General features: G+C 42.6%; 1 protein-coding gene across 8 annotated transcripts in view; it reads left to right on the forward strand.

The window, feature by feature from the left end:
• The first annotated feature begins 11,330 nt into the window (after positions 1–11,330).
• Positions 11,331–17,252, forward strand: part of UBP1 (upstream binding protein 1) — a 70,471-nt gene continuing 64,549 nt past the window's right edge. For 2 of the 8 annotated variants that reach the window (XR_004476764.2, XM_049715927.1), the window contains exon 1: positions 11,578–12,002. Coding sequence is in view for 5 of the 8 variants with exons in the window: in XM_049715927.1 (XP_049571884.1) it covers positions 11,890–12,002 (113 nt within the window). In the remaining 3 variants the exon portion in view is untranslated. Of the gene's footprint in view, positions 11,426–11,577; positions 12,003–17,252 lie in introns of those variants that run through there. The other 6 variants (XR_004476763.2, XR_007479686.1, XM_033405485.2 and 3 more) reach the window with 5 other exon arrangements.

The raw sequence follows: 17,252 nt of genomic DNA on the forward strand, positions 1-17,252 counted from the left end.
CTATAAAATTCTTCTTTATTCCAAGAGAATCCCCCTTTAAGAATGTCCGAGAAGCCAGGGTTTTTTTCTGATTCCCTTGATATCAAATGCAAGATAAGATTATGACAAGTGCTCATAATCTAACCTGAGATTTTTCTTTCATATCTGTGCCTATCAGTGCCCAGCTACACAGTTCTGGGACACTTAAATACTGAGGTTCTGTTCTGCAATCCTTCTAACATAAAAGTATCTTTCCAAAAATATACCCCCAGTCCAAGGAGATGTATGGAAAATATCTCCACAGTGTGACTCTTTGTGAAACCCTGAGTTGAAAATAATTCTATCTTTGATTGAAGATCTAATTGCCCATGAGCTGAGTTCATCATGGATTACCTGAGAAGCTGCAGCTTATACACTGCTTTCCAGAGCCGCAATCTCTTGTAAATTACAAGAGTTGAGTGCTACTTAATCTAATAATGCTGCACATTTAACCTGCTTTTTATGGATATTTATCAACCATGCTTTGCCAAACATTTGTCTACAAGGCATCTGCTTGCTGTTTTAACCAGGATGACTTCATCACTGTTGTAAATAAATGTAGACCTGTTGAATGATGGAGTGATCATAGTTCCTGCAAACTAAACAGGGACACTGAACCCGAGAGTTGATGTACCTCTAAGAAAAGTGGACGTATAATGTTGTCCCTGCCAGATGAAAGCAAACTGCTTTTGGTATTCTGGTGAGTGGGAAACAGAAAGAGGAATTTGCAGGTCAGTAACTGCCTGTACAACTATGGTGGTATTGCTTTGCTTCAGCAAAGAGTCATCTGAAACAGGAGCTAAATTTAACCCAGGGACAATGATTTCAGACTTCTGGGCCCCAGAATTTAAGAGAATACATTTGTGTTTTTTTGTTTTGTTTTTTTGTGGTATTTTTTTGCGCTACGCGGGCCTCTCACTGTTGTGGCCTCTCCCGTTGCGGAGCACAGGCTCCGGACGCGCAGGCTCAGCGGCCATGGCTCATGGGCCCAGCCGCTCCGCGGCATGTGGGATCCTCCCGGACCGGGGCACGAACCCGTGTCCTCTGCATTGGCAGGCGGACTCTCAACCACTGCACCACCAGGGAAGCCCCCATTTGTGTTATTTTAAGCCACCTGGTTTGTGGTAATTTGTCACAGCAGCTATGGGAATGTTGTTGTTCCTGAATATAATGAACAATTTTCCAAGGTCATCTTTCCTGCTTCAAAATGGGAGTCTTGAACTTCTTAAGAACCACTTTCATCAGCTCATCACCATAGTATCATGAGAGCCTCAAGTTTAAGGTTTTTGTAATCTGGAGCATGAATGTAAATAGATAAAGAAAGAGGATCTATACCTTCAGCTCTTACTTATTCACTCAGTGAGAACCTGGGGCTGCATCTAGTGACGCCCATGCCTGAAACATGCTGTCTGTGTTTAGTATATTACAAAGGCTGAGGCAAAGGAATACTGCTGTGACTTTATAGGTTTATGTATCCTTTTATGAGTAAGTGCTTTTCAATTCCCATTAGACTATTCACAATACTCGCAAATGAATCTTTTTTTTCACTAATAAAAAAGAGAGAGAAGAATTTACAGATATAAAGAACACCTAAAGTCAAAAATTTTAAAACTCAGAAATACAAATGGATGTAAAACAGGAAGGTATGAAAAGTGTTGACAGAACATACAACAGAAATTTAATAAAAATTTCAAAGCAACTCAGAAAAGAAGACTAAATTAAAATTTCCAAGGAAGGAGATTTGACTGAAAAACATAATGAGAGATACTGAGGAGGTAAATAAAGACAACCAAGAGAATGAACTGAAATAAGGACAGAGGTAAAAATGATCAGAGAAAAGGCCATAGTGATAGAAGATAGGCAAAGATGATCTAACATCCATACAATTGGAGCTTCTAAAGAAGAAAACAAAACAAGCAAATAGAATAGAAAACCAAAACCCAAAAATATCTTCCAGAAAGAAAAAAAGATCTGAATCAACGTATTGAAAAGGCCCATCCTGTTCCTGGAAAAATTATTCTGAAATGATCAATTCTTAAACATGTCCTAGTAAAACTATTAGACTTTAAAAGTAGTGGGGGAGGACCTCCCTGGTGGTGCAGTGGTCATGTTGATACTGTAGACCCTTCATATATGTGATGAAGTGGCACTTTACCCCTGTGGTTTTCCTCTTCAAAACCTGTAACATTAGTCCAATCATGTGAAGAAAATCAGACAAATCCAATAAAGGGGCAGTCTAAAAAGTAGTTGACCAGTATTCCTCAAAATTGTGAAGGTCATCAAAAACAAGGATAGTCGAAGAACCTGTCACAACCCAGAGGAACCAAAAGAGATGTGAAAACTAAATGTAATGCAGCATCATGGATGGGATCCTGGCACAGAAAAAGACATTAGGTAAAAATTAAGGAAATCTGATCACACTATGAACTTTAATGAAAATGATAATAATAGTAATAAATCAATACCGGATCATTAATTGCAAATGGAACATACTAATAAAAAATGTTAATAAAAAGGAAACTGGGTGTAGGTTATATGAGAACTCTCTGTATTATCATCTCAATATTTCTATTAATCTAAAAAACAGTTATAAAAAATAAGTTTATTAAAGAAAAAAAGGACTTCCCTGGTGGCACAGTGGTTAAGAATCCGCCTGCCAATGCAGGGGACATGGGTTCAAGCCCTGGTCCGGGAAGATCCCACATGCTGCGGAGCAACTAAGCCCATGTACCACAACTACTGAGCCTGCACTCTAGAGCCCACGAGCCACAACTACTGAGCCCTCGTGCCACAACTACTGAAGCCCGTGCACCTAGAGCCCATGCTCTGCAACAAGAGAAGCCACTGCAATGAGAAGCCCATGCACTGCAACAAAGGGTAGCCCCTGCTGCCCACAACTAGAGAAAGCCTGCGCGCAGCAATGAAGACCCAATGCAGCCAAAAATAAAATAAATAAATTTATTTTTTTTAAAAAAAACATAGAGGCATAGACGTAGAGAACAAACATATGGACACCAACAGGGGAAAGGGGGGGTGGGAGGAATTGGGAGATTGGGATTGACATATATACACTACTATGTATAAGACAGATAACTAATGAGGACCTACTGTATAGCACAAGAAACTCTACTCAGTGCTCTGTGGTGACCTAAATGGGAAGGAAATCCAAAAGGAGGGGATATATGTATATGTATAGCTGATTCACTTTGCTGTACAGCAGAAACTAACACAACGTTGTGAAGCAACTATACATCAATAAAAATTTTTTAAAAACAAAACTCAGGTGGGCAGTGGGGAAAACTGCTTTGAAGGAGACTAAAGAGACTGAAAAAACAAATGTAATTGTGAGCCTTAATTGAATTCTGGATTAAAGAAAAAACTATAATAAACAATTTGGGAACAAATGGAAAGATTTGGAAATGAATGTTAATAGATATTATTTAATGATATATAATAATAGAAATTAAATAACTCAATTGAAGTTTAAAATTTTTGGGATGTGATAATGATATTACAATTCTGTTGGAGAATTTCTTTGTCTTAGAATACATTTTGAAGTATTTACGTATGAAATACTGCAGCTTAATTGTCATTGTCAAGAAATATGCAACTTAATTTCACATGGTTAAGCAAATAATAAATAAGTAGGTAAAGAGAAAAAAACAAATAAAATATTAACAAGAGTCAAATATATAACTAAAGAATATACAGGTGATCATTTTTCTGTTCTTTCAGTTTTTCTGTAAGTTTTTTAAATTTTAAAATACATAGTCGGAGAAAAAGTAAGAAAGGCTTGAGTTTTTGGAGAAGCATAATATTACATTAAATTTGCCTAGGAGAGAAAAAAATTACCTGTTCTGTTTTCCTCAAGATGAAGGGCATTTGGAAGCATATGAATTACCAGTTCCACAATTCTCCAGAGTAAAACTTTTTCAGTCAGTCATAACTGAGTAAAATATTCAAGCAACTGCCAAGTGGCTGGGGTGCCTCAGTGAAACGATGATAAGCTGAAGACTGTTCACATTCACATATGGTCAAATAGCATTTCATCCTTTGTTGGTTTTTACAACATAGCCAAAGACACCATGAGCGATGTCTATGCTTGAGTTGCCTTCTTATCCAGGCTATAGTAGTCAGGTCATTCTTGTTTATGGGATAGGTCCAAGACTAAAAGCTCTTCAGAGATTACTGGGAACCGGGCAGAGTTTCAAGCTCAATCAATGTATTAGTTTATTTAATCCTCATAACAGCTCCATGAAGGAGATATACTATTATCTCCATCTTACAGATGAGGAAGCTGAGGTAAAGAGAAGTTATGTAACTAGCCCTAGATCACACAGTAATAATTGGCAGAGCTGGAATTCAAATCCAAAGCTAGCTACGGAGTCCAACCAGTGTCTCACATTCAAAAGAGTACCTGGCCCTTACTTGTGGTTACGTATTCCACATGATGTTCATATTCTTTGTGACATAGTCCCCAGTTCTCAAAATACAGTTGAAGGGCATTCTTCCTATGCACATACAGAACCAGGAAGGTACATTCTCATTTTAAAGGCAAAGGAACTTTGATCAAATCCCACCTAATGATATTGTTATCCATCAACCTCAGAATGAGCATATTTGTTAACTGTTCCAGGAACAAATTTTGCTAGTTTTATATCCAGCTGACTTGCAGTATTTCAAACATTTTCCTACCTAACTGGTTGTGGCATGTTTTTTTACAAAAATGGCCACAATTTCCCAATCCTGCCCCTATTTCTCTTAACAGAGAATCTGAAAAAACATGCATTTTATTATGGTGAAGCATTTTAAGAACCAGCAGACAAAAATCATCTTTGCTCCCTGTCAGCATTTATAACCTCATAATTGTTGTGATTTTGCATCTCCTCATGTTAAGAGGCAGAGTCTGTTTCCCCATCCCTTGGACGTGGGCTGGTCTTATGACTTGCTTTGGCCAAGAGATTTCAGCAGAAGTGATGGTGCTCCCGTTCTGGGCCGATGAAGGCCTTACACTGTCCTGTTGTCTCTTGTAACCCATTCAACCGCCATGAGCATAAGGCAGGGCTAGTCTGCAGAAGGACGGGAGGCCATGTCATGCAGGCAAACCCCAGATGTTGGCGAGAGCCGGCCAAGATCAGCAAGGCCATCCCACAGCTCATTGCTGCAACATGAGGAAGCCTCACTGAGCTCACAATAGCTGCCCAACTGAGCCCAGCTAAATTTCTGACCCACAGAAGCATGAGCTAAGTAAATGCTGGTTGTTTTAAGTCACTAAATTCTGAAATGGCTGGTTGCACAGCAAAACCTAACTGACACTCCAGCTCACTGGGTACTTAGCACTGGCTTTTCCAAAACCTCAGTATGTCCCAAAGGTACACCCAGCACCCCACTGTCTTAATCTCTTCAGGCTGCTATAACAAAATACCACAGACAGGGTGGCTTATAAACAACAGTATTTATTTCTCACAATTCTGGAGGCTGGAAGTCTGAGATCAGCGGGCCAGCATAGACAGGAGAGGGCTCTCTTCTGGGCTGCAGACTTCTCATTGTGTCCTCACATGGCACAAGGGGCTAGAGAACTCTGTGGAGTCTCTTTTTATAGCACTTATCCCATTCACCAGGGCTCTGCCCTCATGATCACCTCCCATCACCTTGAATTTTGAGGGAACACAACAGACACTAGCACCATGAACCTCTTAACAAAGAATCTGAAAGGATGCATATTTTGAAATGGTTAAGCAAAGCCCAAGGACCATCACACAGAAAGTGTCTTTGCTAACTTGCCAGCATTTGAAAATCATACTATTTATCATTGATTTTTCTCAAGGACTTCTTGCTGTGCAGAAGTCCAAGGAGGTAGCACTTTTTAATCTGGCGCTCAAATGTGAACATCTCTCAGACCCGATTTTCTCCATCAGGAGCTCGTCCTTCCTGTTTACCAGCTGTCTTCCTGGTCATTAGCTGTTACTAAGCACTGATTGGATGAAGGCTCTGTAAGAAGAACAGTCGTTCATTGGCTGATCTCCAGGGTCACATCTGAGAGGAAACGGTAGGTATGGGATCACTGATCATGGCAATAGCAGCTTTTCTGTTGAGAGCTGTAAGAGCTGCTCTCGCAGTTTTGCAAAACAGCAAGAACAGAGTGTTCTTCAGATGCGGCTCATCTTTACCATTACTGGCAACATAACATTCTAGTGGTGAGGTTTCAGGTCGTCCTGCAAGAGGTAGCCCCTCAATTTAGTTGCTCTTTTCAATGAAATTTTCTGTGTGGGTATATCTCAAAGATGTGCTCCAATTTGTGTATTTTTTGGAGTTGCAGTGTACAAACGCCGTTTTCACGGTACTTTGTTAATCTATTTATAGGAACTTTATATATTAGGGAAATAAAACTTTAGTCCATGATCTAAGTTCTAAACAGTTTTTTTCTGTTCTCTTTTCATTTTGCTTATGGTGGTGTTTACTAAGAAGAAAAGTACAATTTTTATGTTTTCAAATGTTATCAGCCTCTTAAGATTTCTAGATTTTCTGTCATAATTAAAAAAGCCTTTTCATCTCTGAAGGAAATTATGTTCCTCCTCTAAAATTATGTTCTCATATTTTCTTTAGTGTTTTACGATTTTGCTTCTATCCTTTCAAACCTTCTTGGACGAACAAAAAACTTCAAGTCACTTGGAGTTTATTCTGATATGTCTTTCAGATAGTTAATGTTGATTCCCAAATCATTTATTGAATATCCCATTTTCCTCCACGATTTGAGATGCCACTTTTTACTGCATAAATTTCCATATTCATATTGATTTTTCATTCTCTTCCTTTGCTCATCTGTCTATTCATTTACCAATGCACACTTTTTACATATTTAGGTTTTACAATGTCCTAATATCTTTTGACTTTTTCAAATTTTTTGGATTGTTTTTGCTCATTTATTTTTCCATATTAATCTTAGAATCAGCTTGTCCAGTTAAAAAATTCTGTTACTATCTTTACTGGAATCATATTAAATGTATTGGTTAGCTTAAGGAGAACTACCATTATAAAACTGAATGTAGTATTTTTTTTTTGGCTGCGTTGGGTCTTTGTTGCTGCGCACAGGCTTTCTCTAGTTGTGGCAGTGATCAGGGGCTACTCTTCATTGTGGTGTGCAGGCTTCTCACTGCGGTGGCTTCTCTTGTTGCGGAGCACGGGCTCTAGGTGCGAGGGCTTCAGTAGGTGCGGCGTGTGGGCTCAGTAGTTGCTGCACACAGGCTCTAGGGCGTGAAGTCTTCAGTAGTTGTGGCCCATGGGCTTAGCAGTCATGGCTCGTAGGCTCTATAGCACAGGCTCAGTAGTTGCGGTGCACAGGTTTAGTTGCTCCACGGCATGTGGGATCTTCCCGGACCAGAGATCGAACCCATGTCCCCTGCACTGGCAGGTGGATTCTTAACCACTGCACCACTAGGGAAGTCCCTGGATGTAGTATTTTTTGTTTTCAATGTACAGTTGTGTTTATTTTGAGAATTAAAAAATTTTGCTCACATAGTTCTTTACAATTATTAGGTTAGTTCCTAGGTATTTTACCTTTTAAAATTACATTGTAGGGAGTTCCCTGGCAGTCCAGTGGTAAGACTCTGCACTTCCGATGCAGGTGCATGGCTTCGATCCCTGGTTGGGGAACTAAGATCCCACATGCCATGCAGCACGGCCAAAAAAAAAAGAAAAAAAAGAAAAGATTAAAATTATACTGTAAATTGATCCTTTCCTTCTATTATATTTTCAAACTTGTTTGTTTATATAAAGCTATTGATTTATGAATATTCATGGCATATGCCACTGTGTTATTAAATTTTTACTTGTTTCCCATGAGATTCCCACATATATGAGCATATAGTCTACAAACAGTGATAATCTTAACCTCCTTCTTTCCATTTCTATACCTCAAATTTTTTTTTCTGATCTAATTCTGCTGTTTTAGTGCCTTCAAAAACCTATTAAGTGGAAATTCCCTAGCGGTCCAGTGGGTAGGACTCCATGCTTCCACTGCAGAGGGCACAGGTTCAATCCCTGGTCAGGGAACTAAGATCCCACAAGCCATGTGGTGCAGCCAAAAAAAAAAAAAAAAAAAACAACCATAAAACCTATTAAGTGATAATGATGAATGTGGCTGTTCTGGTTAAAAATATGTTCACAAGTTCCTTGACATTCATCCCTTCAAAAGATGGACTCATCTTTTTGAATGAAGCCTGGCTTGAATGACTTACTTCTATGGAACAGAAATAAAGTGAAAGGGATGGTGTGTGACTTTGGAGACCAGGTCATAAAAGGGACTGCAGCTTCCTTCCTCTTTCATGGTTTACTTACTCTGTGCCAGTGCCATGGTTTGTTTTGTTTTTTTTGGCTGTGTTGGGTCTTTAGTTGTGGTGAGCGGGGGCTACTCTTCATTGCGGTGCACGGGCTTCTCATTGCAGTAGCTTCTCTTATTGCAGAGCACGGGCTCTAGGGGAGCAGGCTCAGTAGCTGTGGCTCGCAGGCTCTAGAGCACAGGCTCAGTAGTTGTGGCACACGGGCTTAGTTGCTCTGTGGCACGTGGGATCTTCCTGGACCGAGGCTCGAACCCGTGTCCCCTGTATTGGCAGGCAGATTCTTAACTTCTGTGCCACCAGGGAAGTCCCCAGTGCCAAGTTTTGAGGACACTCAAGCAGGCTTGTGGTCCCAAATGTTGAGGCACTGAGGCTTCTGGCCAACAGTCATGCAAGTGAGCTTGGAAGTGGATCCTCCTGCCTGGATTAAGCCTTCACAACTGAAGCCCCAGCTGATATCATGACTGTGACTTTATGAGAAACTCTGAACCAGAAGAATACAGTTAAGCTGCACCCCCCCCCCTTGTGTGTTGGTGAAGTTTTTGCTTATTGGACTAGATTATAAATTGATTCACATGACCCACAAAGTTTAAAAATGATTTGTATCAGCTTGCACTGAAAGGGACAGTGACAGTACAACGTGAAGAGAGGTCTTTAGACCCCTGCACAACTATAGACAGGAAGCAGCTGAGAAAATGATTTAACTGTAAACATGGGTACCTTTTATGGAGATGGAAGGATAACTCAGAGGGTGGAGCCAAGAGCCCAGTGGATGGAGAAAAGAGCCACTGAGTACTCTCAGGAAGTTGACAGAGTCCTAATCAAGGAACCGGCAACATTTACCCAGTTAGATTTCAGAATTTCTGTGGACTAGTGACTACTATGTGCCTTTCATTGCTCTCCTCTTTGAAGGGAAATGCCTATAGAGACACAGTTTCCCATGCCTCTCTCATTGCATGTGATGTATGTGGTAGTGGTTAGTGCAGATCTCCTGTCTTTTTAATTCACAGACCTTCATATGGAGAGGAACGACTTGAGTTACACCCAAGGAACTGCATCCAAGAGCTCATTTGCTCCAGGACCTCACAAGATTCCGGACCTTAATGCTGTATTGGAATGAGAACTTTACAGGGGTCTGGGGAGGGGATGAGTGTATGCTGCATGTAAAAAGAATGTAAAACAGTTGTGGCCAGAGGGTGGATTCTGGAAGTTTTAAAACATGGGCCCCAAATTATTTAACTCTCCTCCCATCAATCTGATTCTGTGGCTGCTTGACTAATAGAATACAGTGCAGAATAAAGATTCTGTATCAGTTTCTGGTCCCAGGCCTTACGTGTTTAAAAAAAAAAAAAAGATAGTTGTTAAAGATGGTAAGCAGATTTTATTCAGGACGGTGACTGGTACAGGGATGGCTGCAATGGGATTTTGCAGTGGGGGAGACTGGGCTCAACCTCAAATACAGCATGGTAATTGGGAATTTAGAGCCAAAGAGCAGTGTGGGGGTTAGCAGATGGAAATTCACTAAGAGGAAACATCAAAGGTAAGGGGGTTTCTGGTTAAACCCATCTAACAGGATTCTTGTTGAAGGTAGTCCAGGGTGATCAGATATTACCTAGGTCAGCGGTCCACAACTGACCAGGGCACCAGGGACCGGTTTCGTGGAAGACAATTTTTCCACGGCCCGGGGGATGGTTCAGGCAGTAATGCAAGCGATGGGTGGGTGGGTGTGTGTGTGGGGGGAAGTTCAGGCGGTAATACAAGCGATGAGGAGCGGCAGATGAAGCTTTGCTTGCTTGCCTGCTGCTCACCTCCTGCTGTGCGGCCTGGTTCCTAAGAGGTACCGCTCTGCGGCCCACAGGTTGGGGACCTCTGACCTAGGTGATGATGGAGGCTAAGAAACCTAATCAGTTACGGAACTAGAGGGTTCCTAGAATGACCTAGTGGGGTTCTTGCTAAACCTGAATTTTACAGATGGGACAGGAGGTCAGCAGATTGACTAAAGTTTGATCAAGCAAAGAATCTTTGTCCTAAAACACCAGCAACTGCTACTTCCTGTCTTTTGGGACACTAGCTTTCGGAACCCGTATGCCACGCTGTGAGGAAATCAAGACCACATGGAAAGGCCACGTGTAGGCATTCCAGCAGGCCCAACTGAGGTCCCGGTCCACAGCCAGTATCAAGCATCAGACATGAGTATGGGAGCCCTTGACATGATTTTAGCTGCACTCATAGGAGAGGCCCTGGATGGGAATCCCCTAAGCCCAGTGAACCCCAGAAGCAAGAACAATAACAACAGCGTAATTGCCATCTGTTCCTCCGACCCAACCCCTCCTTTAGTTCAAGCTCGCCAAACCACTCACGCGAATTAGCAGTTGAGGGAACTTTCCGGAGCCCTTCCTCGGGAGTGATGATTGGCTTGCACTCATGTCAATCAAGACTTTCTGCCCAATGGACCTTTCAGCCTCCAGACAGGGTGTGAGCCTATTGGCTAGCACAACCGCTCTCTCCATCTGTAGTGTGGGCAAAACCCAGAAAGTACCCACAAAGACCACACGGGATAAAAACACCTCCAGAAGTGGCGTTTAGGGCGGCTTCCTACAGTGCGGTCCAATGAACTCTTTCTTTTGGCAGCAACTTCAGCCCTCGAGCCCGCCCAAAAGGAAGATCTTGACTGGTTGTTTAGCACAGGGGCACAGAGACTCACGGGAGCCTCGACGAAGCGCTTGCCGTTATTGTTCAGATCGCCTGTCAATCAGCGCGCCTTTCTGGATGGGCGGAAACTGGGGGCCCTTTGGCACCGCCTCTTCCTGGGCTGGTGTGTAGGGAGGTAGCCAGGCCGCAGCGGCTGGGAACCTGCCGCGTGGGCGGGGCCGCGCTGCACGGCCCTACAGTTGCTTCAACGTGAAGCGTCGGGAGTGCAGCGAACCTCGGGGCCGTGAGAGGGGGGCTTGGCCCGGTGCGAGCGCGGGGGCGGGGCCGCGGCCGGGGCGGGGCTGGAGGAGGCGGAAGCGGCGAGCGAGCCGGAGCCGTAGCGAAGCCAGCGTCCGGGCCGGCGGGACGGCGTCGGCTGGGTTGGCCGGGGCGGCGGGGCGCTAGAGCCGGGGCGGGCGGGCAGCGGGCCGGGGGTCGAGGCCGGGGGTCGGGTGACGGGCGGGCTGAGCTCCCGCCCCCGCGCGGTCCCGGGGAGGATGCGGCCGGGGGCCTCGGGGCGGGGCGGGCGGTGGCGGCGGCAGCGCTAGCGGCGCAGGGGGTGGGCGGCGGCGGCATGAGGCGCGGGGCCGGCGTCCGCGGGAGGGAGGCGCTGCCCGCGGCCCGGCCGCTCCCGCTGCAGCTGCTCGCCGGGTTCGCCGTGCCCTGCCCGCGGGGCCCTGGCTGTTCTCATCCCGGTCGCCGCCCGGGCTGCCGCTGGTGACCACTCGCCGCGCCGCCGGAGGCTTCACCCGCGCCCTCCCCCAGGACGCGCCCGTGGAGCTCCGGCCTCTTCGCCCCGCTCGCGGAGACCGCGCTGCGCGCCGGGCGGCGGCGAAGCCGGAAGATGGCCTGGGTGCTCAAGATGGACGAGGTGATCGAGTCCGGGCTGGTGCACGACTTCGACGCCAGTCTCTCGGGCATCGGGCAGGAGCTGGGCGCCGGCGCCTACAGCATGAGGTACCAGTGCCCGGGCGCGGGCGGGCGGGCGGGCTGGCGGAAGCCTCTGACTCCTTGGGAAAGGCCTGCACGACCCTGGGCCTCTGACCGCGCCATGGAGCCCTGCGGGCCTCTGCCCACGGCGGGGGCCGGCGACGGAGGGCGGCCCCGCAAGCTTTGGCCCGGGGACCGCCCCTGAGGGCTGCATTTTTGCTGTAAAATACGCCCCGCTGTTAGGATGGCTTGAGTTGGGGGAAGGGACTTCCTTGCCTTGCAAGTGATTTACAAGTCATTTAGAGCTGGAATACAGTGTACGAAATGCTAGGACTCGTGTTGGGAGAACACTCTCCAGGGTTTTGGCATTAGTTCCTATTCTGTTCTACATTGTAGTCTTTATTGGTTGCAAATTTTAATCACTTGATATTCCAGTAGTAATTATCATAAGTGAAAGTAGCCACAGGGGGGAAAAGCACATTAACTTGGGTTTTTTAATTGTCTCAAAGTGAAGTTTTTCACTGGGGGGACTACCCTCTGAGGCTGTTTCCTTTTGAAGAAGGCTTTAAGATGCACTGATTGCACCACAAACAAGAGTTTGTTTAGTCTCAGCTGTCTGAGACTAAAGCAGCCATTCATTTTGTTTAATTTTGATAGGTTGAAACAGATCTGAACTTAGTCTCTCGCCTTTATCCTGAAGAACACTGGGTTTTTCCTATCAGTTTGGCAGCTCTGTATTTTTATTTTTTTAGCAGTTTTATGGAAATATAGTTTACTTAGTATACGTTCACCCGATTAAAGTGTAAAATTCAGTGGTTTGGCAGTTTTTCGTAAATGCGAATTAAATGAGATTTTGCGAAGAGACTCTTTAAAGTAATGACTGATGTCTTTGACGAGCTGTCCAGTTTCCCAGTAGCTTTCATACCTCTCACTGCAGCTCTGGGGGAGGACAGGGAGCATTAAAGTCCTGAAGAAGAACGACTTCTGGGTCAGAGCAGGCCTTGGATGGTAGGGGCTGCTCCCTGAAATAATTTGGCTTTTAAATCTTAAACAGAAACTCTGAGCTGAAAAGTGGAGATGTTTCTTAGGGTGTGGAAGCACATGGATGAAAGCTTCAGGTCGCCGGTCTCTGACCCTGATTGGATCTGTGCTGGTCTGCCTGAACTTGGCACTTCCTCTCTCTGCAGCTGTGCAACTTGAGGGCTCTGGATGAGGTGGCTTATTTTCTAGAACAACTGTCTTAGTGTTGAGGAAATTGAGCTACTGAAAGTCATAAGGTCACCCCAGTCGGCAGTACAAGAGGCACTGATTCACAGTGAAAACGTGTGGGCCTCAAGGGCCATGCTGCTCCTTGAGACCCTGGACTTGCAGTGAAGGCAGAAGAGGGCAGGTGAGGCAGATTCAGTGTTTCTTCTCAATTATGGTTAAGTGAAGGTTTGCTGCTGAGAGCTTTGCTTACTGAGGGTTATTTTGAGCTTTTACTTTTTTTCTCGAGTTCTGTGTATTTCAGTGATTCAGCCAACTAGTGAACTTTTGTTTATGGTCTAGAAGGAAAATCTTGATATTAAACCTTTTCATTACCTTGTCCTTAAAGGTATTTTCTGACATCTTTGTAATTCTGTGTCTTTTTACAACACTTTCCATGGGGACTTTTTCCATTGATTGTTTTTGGTTATTGGTTATATGGTATGTGTCATTTAATCTGAATTTTCTAGTATCTTTGAAGGCAAATACCATTTTTAAGGAGCTTATTTAGTTTTTTGTACTTAATTGGGTCCTCAAGAGGAGCCAGGAGAGTACTTGCCTCTTGCAAATTCAAGGCCCATTATTTCAAATACAAATTTAGGAAAACTCCAAGATTGCTTTGATCTGAAGAAGGTCTGAAGAAGGCTTTAGGCTGTTGCAGTCCTCCTTTGATGGCCCTTACGCTTCCCACGCCCGGCCCTGGAGCTGGGGAGTGCCCAGCCTCCTCTCTGAAAGGGCAATGGCCTCCTTTCCTCAGGCATCGGGGAAGCGGGACATTCCCGAGCTCCAGGGAAGTAAGGCTCATGATTCTTGTCTGTTTCATTTGTTCTCTCAAATTCAAGAAATAAACTTTAGGCGCTAAATTTGAAATTATTGGAAAAGTGACGTCTTGATAAAAATTTGCTCTGGAGGCAGCTTTCCATTTTTCTTTCAAAGTGAAGTATGCTTGAGGGACTTCCCTGGAGGTCCAGTGGTTAAGACTCCGCGCCAGAGTGGTAGGGGAACTAAGATCCCACCCGCCACACAGTGTGACCAAAAAAAAAAAAAAAACCCAAATTGAAGTACGCTTACTGTATTTGCTTTTTGTATGGCTTAAACCAAGAGGTATTTCTAAAGACTTCTTTAGGAAATGATTTCTTCAGCTTTGAAGGAAGATAGCATGAAAGAAACATGTGGTTTCTCTCAGTAGTCTGACAATTTAGAAATATATATTTGCATTAAATGATGTAGGCTGATAGTATTGGGATATGATGAGGCTAATTTCTGGTAAAATCTTTGCTTCCCTTATTTTTTCTACACTCGCTCTCATTGTCTGTGTTCTTCTGTGTGTACTCTGGTACCCCATTTGTATGTGAGGCATAGGCTGCTGCAGATTCTGTTTGAAATGAGGCAGGTCATAAATGCTCTTTAAAATCTTAGTTACAATATCAGGAGTCTAGAGATGGTTGAAGAGACCCTAGAAAGCTAATAGACCAATCCTTTTCTTGTAAGTGTTTAAACCAAAGTTTGTAGTTGTTAAAGCGATTGTCAGTGGCACCACCATTCCAAGTGAGGACTGAGTTTCCCCTCACTAAATGAAGGCCGAAACCCATTGTAACTTGAAATCTGGGTCATTCATGTTTTGTGAAGTAAGGAGCAGATAACCAAAGGACTTGAAAAAGTAAAACTCATTAAAACTCTCCTAGGAGGGTCTTTTGGGCCACCTGGTAATTTTATTTCCATCTTAAGTGTTCACATGAAATGTATAATCTATAATAAGTTAACTTTCAGGATTTAACGAGTAATTTGAAAAATGAAAGTAATGTGAATTTTTTATGCATAAAAACTTTAATATTAAATTATTACTTTACAAAGGGCATTGATCTGAGCCCTCTTAAACTTCACTATGGTATACATCTGTTTTGAAACAAAAGGTATACTTCACATATTCTTAAGTGAGAGGTACATTCATAGTTTACAAATAATTTGCTAAATCAAAACTGGTTTGGGGTGAAGACAGATTTCCTATGTTGATTGAAAGATTAAAATGTCAGTTTATAGACCCTTTGAGGTAATGGGAAAATTTTAACTTTGATCAGTGTTAAGTTAGTGAAAGATTACAAAGGATATGGTTTATTATGTAGCTATTAATAGCTTATAATTTTCTTTGGGTCTCATGCTAAAGCAGAATGTCCTTGAGTAGGTGACATTTCTTGGAAGTATAGAAAATTTTCAGGATCAGTGAAATTTGAACAATTTATTAGGGTGGTACCTGAGACTGCTTCCAGAATCGGCAATAATTTCTATAAAATTTCTCATTTCAAATTTTAAAAACTTTTTCTGGGTTTAATCTTGAAAGACTTTAATAAATTGTTGATAAAAAAAGATACTCACTTCAGAGTATAGTATCCATATTTGTTATTACCTTAAAGCAGGGATTGGCAAATCTTTTCTATAAAAGGCCAGATAGCAAATATTTAAGGCTTTGTAGGCCAGAGGGTCTCTGTCACTCTGTTTTGTTTGTTTACAACCCTTTAAAAAAATGTAAAAACCATTCTTAGGTCCTGATTGTACAAAAACAGGCCAGCTGGGTTTGGCCTTTGGGCTGTAGCTTGCTGACCCCTGCTGTAAAGGCTAGATTCTAATAATATACTTTGATTGCCTTGGAAAAACATTTGCTGAGTATTGAAACCTTATATTCAAAAAATAATTTTTATGTAGACTAAGAACTCAGCTAATTTATGTACCTCCTATTGTTTGTCCATAGATTTTATTGTGTTCAATTTTTAAAATCAGGTGTTCTCTCCCCGCACTAAGTAAGATTCAGTACAGTTTATGCCCTTCAATCAGGGCTATTTGAAACTTGGTAGTTTATTGATACGGTCTCATAAATGTGATGTTTCATCAGAGTGACACTTATTAGTTTGCTAGGACAACTTGAACATTTACTTTTGGTGGAAATACTGTCTGATGGTTCATCTTATTTTGCTGTAATTTCTGTGACTGAATTTAAAAGAAGTTCTGTAATATTTATTTTGCTTGCTTTGGGACATATCTGATACATGGTTGTGAAATTCTTCTGTGTTGAACCTTGGTAGTAGAGTCTTTTTGTTTTAAACTTTCTGAGTTTGAGTTAGGAGTTTATGTTTACAAGTTAAAAAGATTGTGTAGATAGTTGACATATACCCTTTACCCAGCTTCTACTTCCATAACTGGAATACAGTCTTCAAAACTGCCTTGGTGCAGAACTGTTACCTAAAGTGCAAAATTCATTTGAATTTCACAGGTTTTTCTTCTCTATTGCCCTTTTTCTAGTCCAGGTTCCAATCTAGGATCCCATATTGCATTTAGTCTTTACCTCCTTCAACAACAATTCCTTAGTCTTTCCTTCTCTTTTATGACTCCGACACTTCTGCTATGTAATAGTCAGAACCGTTGTTTTTAAACACATAAAAATTTTTTGGAAGCAACAATAGAATACCTGTGAATACTATTTAGCTTTTAAAGGATCTCTGTCACTTTAGCAGAGTGATTTTTTTTAAAGGCTCATTTTTATTTTATTTTTTAATTTTATGGCTATGCTGTGCAGCATGTGGGATCCTAGTTCCCCGACCAAGGATTGAACCCACGCCCCCTGCATTGGAAGTGCAGAGTCTTAACCACTGGACCTCCAGGGAAGTCCCAGCAGAACGATTTTGAGTAGAGTAGGACCACTGTTGATGTCATTCATTTATAGATTACTTTGTCTCAGTCTACCTGAATAGAATGGTATGCTGTGTCCTTTGTAGTCTCTTCATAAGCAAGAACTTTTAAATTTTATTAATTCATTTGAAATAACAATTACAAACCATTATATATTACCACAAATATATTTTATTAAAAAACTTTTTTCAGAAACAAAACACTTTGTGAGAAGAGTAGTATTGTCTTACACTTGCAAATTTTTTTTTTAACATCTTTATTGGAGTATAATTGCTTTACAATGGTGTGTTAGTTTCTGCTTTATAACAAAGTGAATCAGCTATACATACACATATATCCCCATATCTCTTC

The sequence above is a fragment of the Orcinus orca genome, chromosome 10 (assembly GCF_937001465.1).
Source record: "Orcinus orca chromosome 10, mOrcOrc1.1, whole genome shotgun sequence".
NCBI classification, from domain to species: domain Eukaryota; kingdom Metazoa; phylum Chordata; class Mammalia; order Artiodactyla; family Delphinidae; genus Orcinus; species Orcinus orca.